Below are 16055 nucleotides of genomic sequence, written 5' to 3'. Positions count from 1 at the left end.
TAGGGTGCCACTCCCAAGCAGAGCCGCCAGAGGGCGGTGGTCCCCACATGGCAGGGTTTGGGCAGCTCAGAGGCATCCTGGGGCTTTCTGGGGCCAGCTGGAGGCTTTATGGGACCTACAGCTAATTAGGTCTTGCCTGAGATCAGATGTCTAATGGGAGAAGGGAGCTGAGGGACTAATGAAGCCAGGGGTCCAGCAGAGGAGTGGGGGAGGGGAGGGCTGCAGCCACTCAGCTAGTCTGGCTGCACTGGGGGGCGGGGAGCAGGGGTGGGGGGGACAAGAAGGAGAGAGATGATCCGGTCTCTGTCTGTTTCCCCTCCCACAACATGCACAGGGCAGTGCAGGAGCCGGAGAGGTACAGGGAGGGCAGGCATCCCACCAGCTCCTCCCGGTCCTGATTCCTCCACCCCCTTCTCTGATCCTGGTGAGAGAAGTGGCCCAAGGATGAGATCAGCTTGGACCCGCTTCCCCCTGAGAGCTGCCAGTTTGCCGTGACACCTGATCCCTTTTGGAAAGTGACAGGGCCAGACTGTGGGTGTCGCAGGGACAGGAGGTGGGGGCCGGGGGGCAGTCACAGTACGCAGTAGGCAGCTTATCTGCAGTGTGGGGCAGAGCTCCGGTCCTTGTGGCAAGCTGAGTCCGGACCAACTTCCCAGCGTGGGGATGGGCATTTCTGCCTTCCTGACCCTGACCCTGACCCAGACCCTGACCGCTCCACTTTGCCTAGAGTCAAAAAGGCCTGGGGGCTGCCCTCAGCAGACCCCTCTCCCCACCACTTCCTGCCCAGGTGGTAATGCCCACCCTATCCCACCTCTACTCCCAAAGCAGGACAAGGACATGGAGCTGGGAGGCGAGAGGTCAGACAGGTCGTGACAGACTTGGGGGGGCCTGTGCCACACGTGGGGGTGCCCTGGGCCTCACCAGTACAGGCACTCCTTCTGCATGATGTTTTTAAGAGCGCGTTGGTCTTCCTCCCGGAGGCTGCCAAACTCATAGCAGGGGCTGAACTTGTCTCCAGAGGGGCTGGTGAACTTGATGTCGAAGGCCGAGGTGGGGAAGTCGATCTGGGGGATGGCAGCAGAGAAGCAAGGAGAGAGAAGAGGCAGGTGAGAGGGGGTGCCCTTCTCAGGTCTCCAGCTTCTCTCTCACACGCCGGTATCCTGCCTCCCTCCCTCGATTGCTCGCTCGCTCACCCTCAGGGTCTTTGTTTATAAAATAACCCTGTTCAACGTGGTGCTCTCTCAAGTCCCTTTCAGCTGTGACTTCCAGCAAAATAAAAGAAGGACATGAAAAGAGGAATAAAAACGGGCAGGGGAGGAAAGGCTGGCCTGGGATGCATCTAGGCAAGGGGCCAGCCTCAGGCCCGAACTCAGAAGTGTCCTCAGGATGAGCCACTAGGAGCCTCGAAGCCAAGGTGGGGAGCCTCCGTGAGGCCCTGGAGGGCACCGATGCCTGACAGGAGTCAGACACATCGGAGGGGGGGCCCGATCCACGCTCCAGCCTGGGGTCCTGGGGTCCCGGGTCCCTGCTCTATGCGGCCAGATGACTGTCCTCCTAAATGGATGCTGGAGCTGAGTGAGTCAGTTCTCAATAGAGCTCTATGTCCCCTCATTCAGCAAATGTTTACTGAACCCTGCTATGTGCCAGGCGTTGCCCTATGCCCTGGGCATGGAGGAGTAAACAAGACAGACGAAACGCCCGTCTCCTGAAGCTTCCATTCCTTACCATTCTCTCTCATTCATGCCCACTCTGGTATCTCATGACCATAGAGGGGGAGCCGGGAACTAGGAACCAGACCTGGGTCCTGACCAGCTCCTCCTGTCCCCATGAGTCTGTGGGCCGCTAGAGCACCCAGTGACTGCTGCCGGGAGGGCGTCCCTCAGCCCCAAGAGGGGACAGCTAAGGTTTCACCACACTTAGGGTTCAATACAAGAGACTCCAAGAAGTGAGCGTGGGTGGGAGGGTCTCAGACCCTGCCTTCAGGCTCCTTCAAATCAACGTTAACCTCCAGGAGATGGGACGCAGATTCCATAGAACTCACCCTCCCACCCCGAGTCTAACCACATTCATCCAGTTGCTCAGCCACATCACCATCCCGTGCCCAAAGTCCCAGCACTTCCTCCTCCATCCCCACCCAAACGCAAGGGAGAGCTTGGAGCTGGCTCTGGTGCGGTGCTGTGGGCGGGGCCGGCCCTCACCTGCAGGATGACGCTGTCGGGCTGGTGGAAGTTCGGTGTGCTCCAACGGGCACTGGAGTTTTCCTGCGTTGCTGGCCATAAGCCCAGGAGCTTCCGGCCACAGGTCAGGACACTGAGGAGGATAGAAGCGGGGATGAGCCAACAAACCGAGTGGCTAAGGACATGGTTTTCCTCCTGCCCTTCCTTCCAAAGATCTGCCTTTTCGACTTGAAGCCACTACTCAAATCCTCTCTCATTCTCCCCCTACACCTCAGCCTTTTCTTCTTCCAAGTCCCAGGAGAGTGCCCCCTCCCAGGAGGCCTTTCTGAGCTATCCGCACCTGGTATGGGTGACCTAGGGGCAGGGATGCCTTCCTGAGGGATGGCTCTGAACTAAGATGACCTTTAAGGTCCTTCAAGGTCAAGGCATGGGAGCCAAGCATTGCATTTCCATGCCCCTCCCCAACAGTCCTGTGCACCAGTCCCGCCCAATAGCTGGTCACTCGTCCTGTGCCTCGGTCCTTCCCACCAGGACTGGGACCCTCTGGACTCTACCCGTAAGCCCCTCACGGCCAACACCCCCAACAGGCAATGGCCAGTGTGACAGCCGGGCCCCTGTCTATGCCCCTCCTTTCCTTCCAAGGCCAAGAAGCCACGCCCTGAGGCTCACTTACTGCCTGAAGTTGAAGAGAGGGGTAGTGACCCAGCCCAGGGCCTCAGGCACCCGCCGCTGCTTCCCAGCCTCGGAGGAGCTCCCGGGTGGGGGGGTGGGCAGAGCATAGAGAGTGGCGCACAGCAGCGTCTCCCGGGGCAGCCGGTTCACCTGCACCGGGAAGCAGATCCTAGGAGAACAGGAAGCCACATGAGGAGGTGCTGCGGGGGGCGGGGGGGCGAGTGGGGGGGCGGGTTTCTAGGGACAGGCAGCCCAGGAAGTGCTGTGAGGCTGAGGACTCGGCCTCCCTCTCCGGACGAGGGCATGGGGAGGCCTTGTGTCCCCGGGGTTAGGAGGAGGGGATGGGGAGAAGGCAACAGGTGACAGGCGGAGGACTGTGGGGGAGGGTGGGGAGCCTCCGGCAGGAGCAGGACAGTCCCGACTGGAGTCTAACCCTGCACTGGGTGCTCCCAGGAGCACATATGGTGTCTCTGCAGCCTCTCAGAAAGGTGAGGCAAGCGCCCCTAATTTGGGGGCCACCCATGGTGACCAGACAAAATGCACTTGCCCAGAGCTATCCGAGTCCAGGTGACTACGCGTCCCGCACTGTAAGCCACACGCCTTCCCGTGTGAGGATTTCCACAGAGGACCGCCAGGAAGCTGCTCCCGGGACAGTCCTTGTCCACTTAACAAGCCCACCCCTCCCCACATCGCTGTGAGAGCAACCTGCCCGCGGTCCACCCTCCCCCACAGTCCTCCACCTGTCACCTGCCATCTTCTCCTGTCCCCTTCTCCTCGCCCCGTCCCCTGTCCCCTTCTTCTCCTAGTCCCGTCCCCTTCTCTCACCCCTTCCCCTTCTCCTGACCCTGGGAACACAGATGGTTTGTTCTCCTCCCCAAGCATTTTCAAAGCCAAAGGGATAAAGAGAAGGGGCTTCTCAGAGTGGGGTGGGGGTGGGGGTAGCAAAAGAGCTGAGACAGGCAAGCCCTCGCCACCACCGCCCAGGCCCAGATGTTCTCTCCCAGGCCCCTGGGCCTGAATCACCGGCCACTCCCTGGGAGTCCAGGATAAGGAGCAGGGTGGGGTGAGGGAGAGCTGTGGAAAGAGAGGGAGGGCATTTACATTACCTTTCTGGAAAGTTGTCCCTGGGCCAAAGCCCACACTGTCACGCCCTTCTGGCTGGCCCAGGGCCCATTGGCTTCTACGCCAGAGGGCACAGAGGCAGAGCGGCCACCCCCACGGTCAGCAGTTTCCCGATCAAGCGGGCTCCCTCCACACTGCCCCTCAGTCCCCCAGGGGACTCTCCGAGCCACCCAAATGAGGCGCTCCCTCCCTCCTACCAGAGACTGTCCCAGCTGCCTGGTGGTGGTGGTGGGGGGGGGGGGGGGGTGGACACAGCTATAATTAGGGCCCCTCCAGCAGCCATGGGCCATGCCAGGCTGGGGCTTGGCTGGGGTGGCAGAGCACGGCTGCCGGCCTATTTTGAGAATTAGCTGAGCCCTGTGCTAGTGCAGTGGGAGAGAGGATCAGCTGACCCCCCAGCAGAGAACAGAGGGAGCTGGGCCTGGTCCCTTTCTTTTCACCCAAGAAGAGGCATCCAGCCTCCTGTCAAAGGAAAAAGGGAGTGAAGAAACTTTCTAACTGAAACCATAACCCCTCGAACCAGCCAGGGCCCCTCTGCTCAGTCCTTGAGTGCATCTGGTATTCCACCAGGGGTCGGTCAGGATAATCAGTAGGCGTTCAAGCCACAAAGTTCTGAATCTGCAGCTCTGACCCTCCTCCCTGCAACCCATTCCTCAACATCACACCTGTATAAAAGGGCCTCCTCCTCCAGGAAGGGCTCCTGGGATGTGCTGTTCCAGTTCTGGTCCAGCCACTCACAACCTAGGGCAACGACTCAGACCTCTGCACCTCCTTTTCTCATCAGTGAAAAGGAACACACAGCTTCACCCGTGTGACGTGTGCATGGTCTGTGTGCTTTCTGCGCTGCGACACTGTGGCTACTGCTCCGAGAAGCGGGCTCTACAGGTATTCCCGTGCACACGTATCCCCGTGTGTCACAATCACCGTGTCAGTCACTTGGAACGGGACCTGAGAAGGCTCCCCGAGCTAAGAAGACGGAGAAGAAGACATTTATCATGCGCTAGGCACTGCGCCAAGGACTTTATCGGCCATGTCCCATAATCCTCTAGGTGTGTCTTATTACCATGTCCATGGCTGCACCTACAGTAAGGATGGGAGGACAACGAAACTCAAAGCCTGCGTTCTGAACCTTTCATCGCAGCGTCTTCTCCCAATGCCTCAGCCTTCACCAGGAAGGTGCCAACAGGTCTCCTGGGGCATCTGCATGGGCAGTGCTGAGAGGACACCCTCCACGAGGCTCCAGGCGGGCACCAGCCCTTTGGGATTCCAGGCAGGAATCTCAGACAGGGAGCAAAATGAGACCCAGGGAGTAGGCAGGCGAAGGCAGGACCGGCAGAGGGAAGGCCGGCCTGCTACCTCTGGGCCTCTGATACTCTGGGGAAAGGGTCTGAAGCAGTGGTTCTCAACCTTCCGGCCCTTTAAATACAGTTCCTCATGTTGTGACCCAACCATAAAATTATTTTCGTGGCTACTTCATAACTGTAATGTCGCTGCTGTTATGAATCGTAATGTAAATATCTGATATGCAGGATGGTCTTAGGCGACCCCTGTGAAAGGGTCGTTCGACCGCCGAAGGGGTCGCGACCCACAGGTTGAGAACCGCTGGCCTAAGGGCAATGCTGTAGGGTCTGCCTGGCCTGGAGCACTGTATACCCTCCCCTCCCTTGACAGCGGAAGTAACTAGGCCAGAGAATGAATGCCAAGGGGATGCTGAAAGTCACGAGCCACTAACGCAGCCATCCTCGGCCTCCAAGGAGGCTCCCGGGCCCTGGCGGTTGTTTCCTGAGAGGACTTTGTTCACACCTTCATTGCTCTAAGAATTACAGTGGGACCACAGGAGGAAGGGCCTGCCTCCCCAGCTGTCCATCTATAACGTGACCCCGCCTCCCAGCATGTCCACAGACTGCCCGCCGACTTCGGCTCCCTTGGCCTTATTTCTCATCAGCGAATAAGACCTTCCCAAGGACCTTTCTCAGTCTCTCTACCGTGCACTGCAAATTCTGAAGCAGCAGTTCTGCTCTGCAAATAAATAAACACTCAGCTGCGGGCAGTTTGGGGAAGTGAACCTGGCAGCAAACAAGGGTGTCTGCCCATCTGCGAGGGCAGAGTGCAGCCCGGAGAGGCCGGGCAGGCAAGCACCTGCCACCCCTCGAGGCGTCCTCGCCTCCATTTCCTTCCTGCTTTGGCCGGCTGACGCCTACCTTCCCGGCAGCAAATCACTGTTGATAAATGCTGATGACTACTATTTTGGGCTTACAGTTTCAGATTCATAACTTACCTACCCATGTCAGCGCCAAAACTGCCAACGAGTTAAACAAATGTCCCCGCTTTACGTTTTGAGAAACTGAGGCACAGAGAGGCCGAAACAAAGGACTGTGGCTTCAAGCCCATTGCTCTTCCCACTAGACAACCTCCCTTTCTCACCTATAAGTCCCCTCTATTCGGTGGAAACTAGGGGAAGAAAAGTCAGTGAAACCTTTTAAGAAAGACAAGACCAAAACAATGAATTACCGCTGAACCTACCAACTAACTAACGCTGTACATGACCCTTCATGGTTCACCAAGAGCCTGCAAGGGTACTTCTCTTGGGAGTCTCCTAACAGCTTGAGGGGTAGACGTTATGCGTGACCACACTTAAGAGTCAGGGAAATGGAGACTCAAGAGGTCGAATGACTGTTTGATTAGTGAGTGACAGGCCCGGTGCATTGCAGAGCCTGGGGAGGGCTTACCGCTGGTCCCAGATGATGAGGTGAAAGAGGTACTTGGAGAAGTGAGCCTTCCGGGTCTGCAGGGGGCTGCACAGCTCCTTGCCACCATGGCTGAGGGAGCAGGAGAGGTAGAAGTCTTCATAGCTACAGGGGAAGGGAGCAGGTCAGGACTCAGCTCCAAACCCCATCTCAGTCCCCCACCCAGGCCAAACTCCATTTCCCTCCGTAAAACTCCTCAGGGTCTCTGGGGACTGTGAGGTGGGGTCAGGGAACGGGACAGCCAAATCGGATTTGCAGAAGTGTGCGTGGAGACGCAGCTCCATCTGGATCCCTCTGCCCAGCTTCAGGCTCCATGATGGGCCATGGCTGTTCCATGCAGCCCCTCCTTCCAGGCCGCTCCTGCGGTCAGGGTCCCGGTGCGAGTGTGCACATGCGCAGGTGAGAAGGGTGGGGGATGGAAACGACATCTGCCCACTTGAATGCCAGCACATGGGGGTCCCTGTGGCTCATGACAGGTGCCTGACAGAGGAGGTCAGAGAAGGCCCCGGTTTCCCAGGCCGCTTCCTTTGTTCTCTGTCAGTCGCCTAAAGGAATACATTAAGTGAGGAACAAAGAGAGAAGGGGAGGGAGGGGCAGGCACGGGGGAGGAGCCGAATGCCTATTCCCCCAGGCCTTGGATGCTGGGGACCCTGCGAGGAGCTGAGGATTTACCAACTGAAGGCGCCTCTCCACACCCACTGCCTCTCCACACCCACAGACAAAGGGTCATCGCCCGCTCCCCGCCCCCCCCCCTGCATCTGCAGGGGGGCGCAGTCATTGGCCCAGGGGCATGCACTGGCTCTGGGAAGCGGCCATCTGTCACCGAGTCTCCATCAGCTGGCCTTGGATGGGAGGGGGCAGGGATGCCGATGCAGCCAGCCCCGAGCCAGCACTGAGAGGCAAGGGCAGATCTGCCCAACGCAACATTTCCTAGGTGACCTTTTCTCTCCTCTAGGATGTCCCAGCCCATGTCCCCTGAGGCACTTGCTGCTCCCTCTCAGCCACCGCGCACCATGATGCCATAGACCAGCGGTTCTCAACCCGGGGGTCGCGACCCCTTTGGGGGTCGAATGACCCTTTCACAGGGGTCGCCTAAGACCACCGGAAAACACATCTATAATTACATATTGTTTTTATGATTAATCACTATGCTTTCATTATGTTCAATTTGTAACACTGAAATTGGGGGTCACCACAACATGAGGAACTGTATTAAGGGGTCGCGGCATTAGGAAGGTTGAGAACCGCTGCCAGAGAGTATAAACGTAGGGCAGTGGGAGAAGCCGTCTGAAAGCCAAACTCTGCTCCTCCCTCCAGGCCATCAGCCCGGCTCACCTGGCAGCCCAGGTGATGGGGATGCGGTGGGTGGCATAGACCGTGAAGGCCAGCGGCCCGGAGAAGTGGCAGGCCTCCTGGACCAGGTCGTGCCGGTGACTGCCGTGCACTGCCGTCTGGAAGTCTGCGTTGAATGTGTTGCAGTACAGCTCCACCAGGTCCAGGATGGCCGCGGTCAGGGCCTCCATGACCTTCTCTGAAAGGAAGGGGTCAGAGGGGAGGTGGTGAGGCCTCCGCTGGCCCCACGGTTGCCCCTGTGCTGGCTGCGATGGAAAACCCCAGGAAATAGTCCCCAAATGCCCGTTGCTTTTCTAACAGCTGTGACCCTGTCGGCGGTGAAATGAAAAGAAAGCAGGAACATGCCATAAGCTTCTCCGAAAATGACAGATAGGAAATTTAAACATTCTCCTTACTTTACATATTGCAACTTATTTAATGTGAAATGTCCTTTTAGGAAATAGCAGGAATCATAATGGTCAGTTACTTTTAAAAAGTCATTGCTTGGCAAAATAGAAGATGGCAATTTCTATGTTGGTCCTCAAAATAATATTTTTGGGCACATTTTATTGGTCCATAAAACCCAAAAGACTGGGAATCATTGACCAAAAATCCCAAAATATGGGCTTTGTAGGGCAAAGTTCTGCTTGAAAGACACAAGGGGGAATCCTCGTGAAAAATTCTTTTTTTTAAATATATATTTTTATTGACTTCAGAGAGGAAAGGAGAAGGAGAGAGAGAGAGAGAGAAACATCAATGATGAGAGAGAATCATTGATTGGCTGCCTCCTGAACGCCCCCCAACTGGGAACCAAGCCCACAACCCAGGCATATGCCCTTGACCGGAATCGAACCCGTGACCCTTCAGTCCACAGGCCAACGCTCTATCCACTGAGCCAAGCCAGCTAGGGCTCGTGAAAAATTTTTTACCGCCTTCTCCCCAGGCTCATCCTAACTCAGAAACAGGGGTTATGGGACACTCAGAGAATAATTACAACCTCCTCAAGGGAGCATTTCCCTTTGGAGCCCAGGGTAACTGCATGACTGCCCCCTCCCACCCTCACACTCACACCACCTCATCACCATCTCCCAGGTAGACCACAGGAACAACTAGTAAAAATGATGAGGACACATTTGTGGAAAGAAACATTGGTGATCTCCAGCTGTGTGCATGCGTCATGCAGGAACACACACACACACACACACACACACACACACACACACAGAGGCAGACTTGGACCCTGCAGTTGTGGGGGGGCGGGGGGGGAAGGTTGGTGGTGGGGGGCAGCGGGAGAAGAAGGAATCGGCCAGAGTCTGCAGTGTTTACCTGCCCCTCCTGGACACAGACAGAGCAGCTCTCTTACCTCGGTTTTCCCTGGCAGCCAAGACAGTGGGGTCCTGTTGGGGAAAAGGAGAGGGAGGGGGCTTCAGGGCCACAGCCTTTGCCGGCACGGCTGGCAGAAGGGCTTTTCACAGCTGGCTCATCTGGACCCGACAGGACTGAAGTTGGAGCAGAATTTCCCAGGGAAGACAAGGTCATGGTCTGTCCCAGATCCATGTAATGGACAGAGTGAGCCGGACCAGGGATAAAGTCATCGTGTCCACCCAGATGAGGCACTCTAACCCTCGGGCCACTGCACTGCTGGCCCGGTGCCTGTCAGGCTGTGGAGCCCCGGAGCCCCTGGCTCGGGGACGTGTGGGTTTGCACCCTGATGGCCTGCAAACTGCCAGGCAACGCCTCAGTGGTGGTGAGGAAAGCCCGTGCTGGTCTGGGCTCCCGCAATCAGTCCCAGGGGCAGACCCAAGCCCACCCTCAACCTCCGTAAGAGGGGACACATTTGGGAGCCATTTCCCAGAACTCTTCTGGCTAAACTATTCAAACATGAAAGATGGAGAGAAGAGCCTTTCAGTAGCTAGACAGCTAATTACCCGGTTGCCTGTGAGTATTCCTTTCCTCCTTCCCCATGATCGAGCTCTGGGCCCATTACCTTCTGAATTTTAGGCTGCAGGCGGGAGGGGCAGGGGGGCAGCTGGTTGAGGGCACTGGTGATCTCGGGGGTCTCCACGGCAGCCAGGGCGTTGCAGATGGCCTTGACGGACTGGACCACCCGGTCAGCCTTCAGCGGGAAGTCCCCCTGTGAGGGAAGGGACAGTGAAGCTGCCAGGCTCCGGCTGGGAGGAGTGTGGGCTCATGACCCGCAGGAGTAATAGCAGAATCCGAGCTTTGTGTTCAAACATCCAGCATCGGCGAATAATCGCTCCTACTGATGAAATGAGCCATGTTCCCCAGTTCTCTCAGCCATGTCCCTGAGCCTCCTCTTACTCCCAGCTACAGCCTCCTTGTACCATACAGACACACACGGGGCTCCCTCGGAGGCATCCATAGGGAACAGGAAGGGGCCACCGAGACCACACGGAGGCCCCACTTGAGGTCTTATTTCTCATCTGACCACCTAGCTAGACAGACCTCATCTCAGTATCACAGAGTGCCAGCCACACCCTCTCACTCCCTTCCCCCTCCCCACCCCTCCGCCCTGCGCTTCATCCTGCAGTTTTCTCATTTGGAATTCCTTCATCTGTCTTGCCCTGATGACTGTATCCATTCAAATCATGGACCAGCTGAAATCCAACCCTCCCCCAAAGCCTTCCCTGGCCAGTCCCCTCTCTATTCCTCTCCCAGAGCCCTTGGTTAACTAACTCATCACCATCCCATTCTGTCTACTAATAGTTTCATGTTACTATTCCAAAGCGGTATCATAGGGCCGGACCAGTGCAGAAAAGGGGCTCAGAGAACTACCCCCTCATCACAGGAAGTGAGCAAGCAGAGGCCGCTGGCAAAAGGGTTCTGGCATGGGGGAGAGGTCTGAATGGGGTACAATGCTGAACTCCCCACGGGGGACAAGTCCATGACCACTGCTGACTGAATCATGAGACAAGGACTGTTTTGCAGATGCCTATCTGATTTCCGTTAGCTTCATGACATTTGGGACAAGTGTTTGTGATCATGGTTTTGAGGCTTCAAACCCCTGTGAATCCAGGTAAGGAGCGCCCTGGCCCCTCCCTGCCTCTGGGACCCTCCACCTCCTTCCGGTTTTCCACCTGTGACACCAGAGCCTCAGAACTTCTCCAATCAGAGGTCCCTGGGCATTCCTTCCTCCGGGACACGCTCCGATGCACATTCAAGGGCAGCGGCTGGGTGCCCACCCCACGTCCCTTAGCTTTGGAGACGCCCCACTCCAGGGGCAGGGATCGGGACACGGTTCCTGACCCACTTCTATAAGGAGCAGAACCCCTCTCCACACACACTCGCCAGCCACCCAACAGCCAGCAGTCTTGTTGGTTTGCCCGTGAGCCAGGGAATGAAAAGAAGTGCTCTCCTAACAGACTTGCAGTGTCTATGCCAGATCCCTTCTAGGGCTGGCTGGTCCCAGGAGGACGGGGGGAGAGGTGGGGCGAAGCTCTGGGCAGCAGGGCCACCCCAGGATCTGTACTCACGTCAGCCAGCAGGAAGGCCTCCGCCTCGTTGTGGTAAGTGTCAAACAGAAGACTCAGGGCCTGCCTAGGAAGTTGGGGGCAGGGAAAAGTCGTAGGAGAAGTCAGGACCGCACCCCCCTCGCCCCTGCCATGTACTGGGCAACCCATTTCTCCCTCCTTTCCCACAGCTCGGGAATCTGACTGGATTACAGGCGTTCCCACCCCCTCCATGCGTCCCATGAAGACTCAAGGACGGCCAGTCCTCTGTACTTCGCCACTGCTCACCCGGGGCATGATGGCCAAGTACTACAGGGCAGAGATGTAACAGCTGGAGTGGGGGAGGCAGGCAAGGGTATCTGCTGGGCTCCCCTCAGAGCTCCTGGGCCCAACCCCCAGAGGGCACCACTCTCACCTGCTGATGGTCTGTTTGACGGGCCTCTCTTGCAGATGGACGAGGTAGTTCAAAGTGGAGGGGCTCTGGTCATCGTTCACCTGCGTAACAAGTGCCCAGTTCAGGGAGGGGTGGTGCCTGCACCCCAACCCCGTGCTCCTACCCCACTCCCACTAAATGTGCTCCGTGTCACCCTCTGCTACCCCGCCGCCCCCACACGAACCGTCCGGGCCAGGTCGCTGCGTATGGATTTCTGCTCCAGCAACTGTAGCCGAATGTCAATGTCAAACTTGCGGCAGTACTGAATGTACTCATGGCTGCCCAGGGCCTGCTTGCTGGTGGGACAGAGGGACAGACCGTTAGCATCCCGGGAACTCAGTGGGGAAGGTGATGTAGACCTGAGCCTCGGGGAGAGAGAAACAGGAGGACGGGAGGTGACCCAGAGGTAGTACTTGTGCTGTGCCCCCTACCGTGGCTCCTGGCAACATCACGGCAGAGGTTGGGGAACGAGCAGAGGTCTGTCTAAAGGAAAGCCACCTACTACACTGGACCCTTAGTCTGTACAAACACTGGCTTTCCCAGGTACGTATTGCCTGTATTGTTATCAGGGGTTCCTTCCAGGTCGGAACTTCTGGTGCGGGGGGAACCGAGGGACTTCTCAGAGAGCAGTGTTAAACCCCACACTCCGGGCTTCGGTATACAAGACAGGGTAGAAGTCAGCCAGTGCTCAGACTTGGGTGTGGAGCTCAGTGAGTGACACTGTCCCCCTACTGAGGTCCTGGGTCTCGCACACCCTACTGTTACCAGTTGGGGTGCTGAGGTCAACCAAGCAAACCTAGCAAGATTCCAGGTCTGTATGAACCAGGAGGTCACGGTTTGATTCCCTGTCAGGGCACATGCCCAGGTTGCGGGCTTGATCCTGAGTGGGGGGCGTGCTGGAGGCAGCCAATGATTCTTTCTCATCATTGATGTTTCTATCTCTCTCTCCCTCTCCCTTCCTTGCTGAAATAAATACAAATATATACTAGAGGCCTGATGCACGAAATTCATGCAAGAGTAGGCCTTCCTTCCCTCAGCTGCTGGCACCGGCTTCCCTCTGGCACCCGGGACCCGGGCTTCCCTTACAACCCCGGCTTCGTCCAGAAGGATGTCCAGGAGGATGTCGGTCTAATTAGCATATTATGCCTTTATTATTATTATATATGGGGGGGGGGGGGGAGATTCCAGGCCTATCATCCCAGTGCTCATCCAAGGCTTGCTTCTGCCCTCACCCGGTAGCTCAGTTGGTTAGCGTGTCCAATATGCCAAGGTTGTGAGTTCGATCCCCGGTCAGGGCACATATAAGAAGCAGCCAATGAATGCATAAGTGGAACAACAAATCAATGTTTCTCGCTTTGTCTCTCAAATCAGTAAATAAAAGTCTGCTCTCCCCTTCCACTGTGGCTCCTGCCTGCATGCCATTCCCTTTGCTCAAGTGACAACCCATGAGACCCCACCCCCACCCCCGTCTCAGAGAAGGAGGCCCCTTCCTCCCGCCCAAATCACACCTCAGTCAAAAGGAAACCCAGAAGCGAGGCCAGGGCGTCCCACCACAGGAGCACCGCAGCCCGCCCGGGCTGGGGCCCCAGCCGCCGAGGAACAGAAGCCGGAAAGGGACTTCCTTCCTCAGCAGAGCTGGCGTCTAGGCCAGCAATGGAGGGGAGAGGACAGGCGTGAAGGGGAGGGGTGCGTGCAGAGCCCAGAGTGCCCCGGCCGGAGGCCACCAGGTGCAGTGAGGACTTAAGGGGGTTCTCCACGTCCTGAAGGGGCCAAGCCCCTGGTGTAGGCCCTAAGCTGCTAAGTCTGAGCTGCTGCTAAGTCTGAGCTGCAGCCAGAAGCTGGGACTGGGCCCTGGGCAGGTCTGGGGGGAGTGCCTGGAAGGAAGGAAGAGTGTGGTGTGGTGGGGGAGGAGGCAGGAAACCCAGCCCTCCCCAGGGACTGTCTCAGGGCTCTTATCTAAGAGCAGCCTGCATCCTGGACGCGCCAGTTCCCCCTGGCAGCAGCCCCCTCCCACTAGGAACAGTGGGAAACCACAGGGCCTCCTTGGGAGTGGCAGCTGCTGGAACCCCAAGAGGGAACTTCTCACCCCACCCAAGGCAGCTGTCCTTGCTCAGGGGTCTGGACTTGCTGTTGGTGGGAGGGAAGAGACGAGGCTGGATGGGGGAGGGGGACTCCTGGATATTTTTCCATTGATTTTTAGAGCGAGTGGAAGGGACGGGGAGAGACAGGGAGAGAGATACATCGATGTGAGAGAGACACATCGGTTGGTTGCCTCCTGCAACCGAGGTACATGCCTTTGTCCGGAATCGAACCCAGGACCCTTTGGTCCACAGGCTGATGCTCTATCCACTGAGCCAAACGGGGGAGGGCCCATCCTCACTACATTTTAGAGAAGAAACTGAGGGTCAGGGTTTTACAACTAGTAAGTGCAAGTCAGGACCCAAACCAACCATACTGACAAGACCTACTCTGCCTGTTCCCTCAGCGGTTCTCAACCTGTGGGTCTCGAACAATGAAAACACATCCTGCATATCAGATATTTACATGACGATTCATAACAGTAGCAACATTACAGTTATGAAGTAGCAACGAAAATAATTTTATGGTTGGGTCACAACATGAGGAACTGTATTTAAAGGGCCAGAAGGTTGAGAACCACTGCCTTAGACAGTGGCAGGCTGCCTAGGGCACTCTCTACCGGGAGACCCAGAGTCTAGGACCCCTCTCATTCCTCCAGGGGAAATCGAGGACACAGGGAAACATCCAGCGTTCCCTGAAGTCGTGCTGCCTGGGGTCCTACCCCTTTCCTTGTCCAGTTGAGGGCACAGAGGCCAGAAAGGGCCCACAGCGTCCCTCAGGTTAAAGAAAGCAGCTGAGAACTGCTCTAGCCATAGACCCCTTCCACCCACACCCAGATATAAGCGAGCGATGGCACGTGTAGGCTCTCCTAAGACCTACGGTAGAGGCCCCTCCTATACCCACTCCCAAGGCCTTTCCTGGGCATGAGGCAGCTGGAAGCTAGTAGGGGAGAGCGGATCTATTTCCTGATGGGCTGCCATCCGGCTGACCCCAGGCCTGCCACCCAGCCTCACCACCAAGGGGTGCAATCCCCCACCCCAGCCAGAATCCAGAGCTCGGGCAGTGGGCAGGGGAATTGCTGCTGCTGGCCCACATCCAACTGCCCAGGGAGGCTGCTTGCGGCCGAGGGAGGGCACTGATGGCGAGAGGCTGGCCGACAGCCTCTAGTGCCAGGGCTCCCCACAGCACAGGCCACGGGGAAGGCTTGCGGACAGGGGAAGGGGGAAGACAGCCACTGTGATTTCCCCCCCAGGTTCCCCTGGGCACTTCTGCCCAGTCCTCCTCTGCCCCTCGCTCTAAGGGCACCTCCCATAATCTAGGGCAGGAGGGAACCCCACACAGCCCCTCCAGCGCCCCTCCCGCCTCCCTCCACATGCAGAAGTCTGAGCAGTATGACCTAGACTTTGCCGAATCCCTGCTCCAAGCTCTTCCCACAGATTTGGCTCAGGAAGCCGCCAACCCCGCTGGAAGAGGGAGCTCCCAGGAAAGTGCGACGTGGCCGAGAATGCCTGGAGAGCGGAGTCCTGCCTGTGGGGCTGCGGGCAGCTGCCAGCCCCGGGCCTGGGGCCCAGCACCTCCCAGAGGAAACCCCCCCGCCCCCCCCCCCCCACAATCCTACGGCCCACAGGCAGGTGCCGCATCCCACCCTGCTCACTCACTTCTGCAGGAACTCCTCCAGCCCACAGGGCTTCAGCACAAAGTCGCCCACATCCACACCCCGCAGTTCATCACGGGTGTAGCACAGGGTCTGGTAGATGAGCAAGTCCACAGTGGAGGAACCTGTGAGGGGTGGGGCAGGGCAGCAATGATGGGGTGCTGGGGCAGGTGGGGCTCAGCACCCACCCTGATCCCCCATTCCCGGCTAAGCATGATCCAGCACCATCACCGACCAACCAGATAGAGCAGCTTGGGGCTGGAGGAAGTGGCCCTGGACCTAAAAAGCTGGCCCCAGAGCCAGCCCCCCAAAGCAGCTCTGGGCCCCACCGTGGGGTGGGAACAGAGGCCCAAGGATCCCGCCCCACCT

General features: G+C 57.6%; 1 protein-coding gene across 1 annotated transcript in view; it reads right to left on the bottom strand.

Annotated features, from left to right (window-relative positions):
• PIK3C2B (phosphatidylinositol-4-phosphate 3-kinase catalytic subunit type 2 beta) overlaps positions 1-16055 on the bottom strand; it is a 73781-nt gene that overhangs the window by 24576 nt on the left and 33150 nt on the right. Inside the window, 11 exon segments of the mRNA XM_070397181.1 lie at positions 922-1064; positions 2199-2310; positions 2851-3018; positions 6701-6823; positions 8054-8249; positions 9414-9447; positions 10038-10184; positions 11545-11608; positions 11936-12015; positions 12138-12249; positions 15691-15811. Coding sequence (XP_070253282.1) covers positions 922-1064; positions 2199-2310; positions 2851-3018; positions 6701-6823; positions 8054-8249; positions 9414-9447; positions 10038-10184; positions 11545-11608; positions 11936-12015; positions 12138-12249; positions 15691-15811 — 1300 coding nt within the window.

This window comes from Myotis yumanensis, unplaced genomic scaffold (assembly GCF_028538775.1).
Source record: "Myotis yumanensis isolate MYYU_CA2020_CCGP unplaced genomic scaffold, mMyoYum1.0.hap1 SCAF_17, whole genome shotgun sequence".
Taxonomy (NCBI): Eukaryota; Metazoa; Chordata; class Mammalia; order Chiroptera; family Vespertilionidae; genus Myotis; species Myotis yumanensis.
The sequence above is the reverse complement of the archived record's forward strand: the minus strand, read 5'-3'. Positions and strand labels throughout refer to the sequence as shown.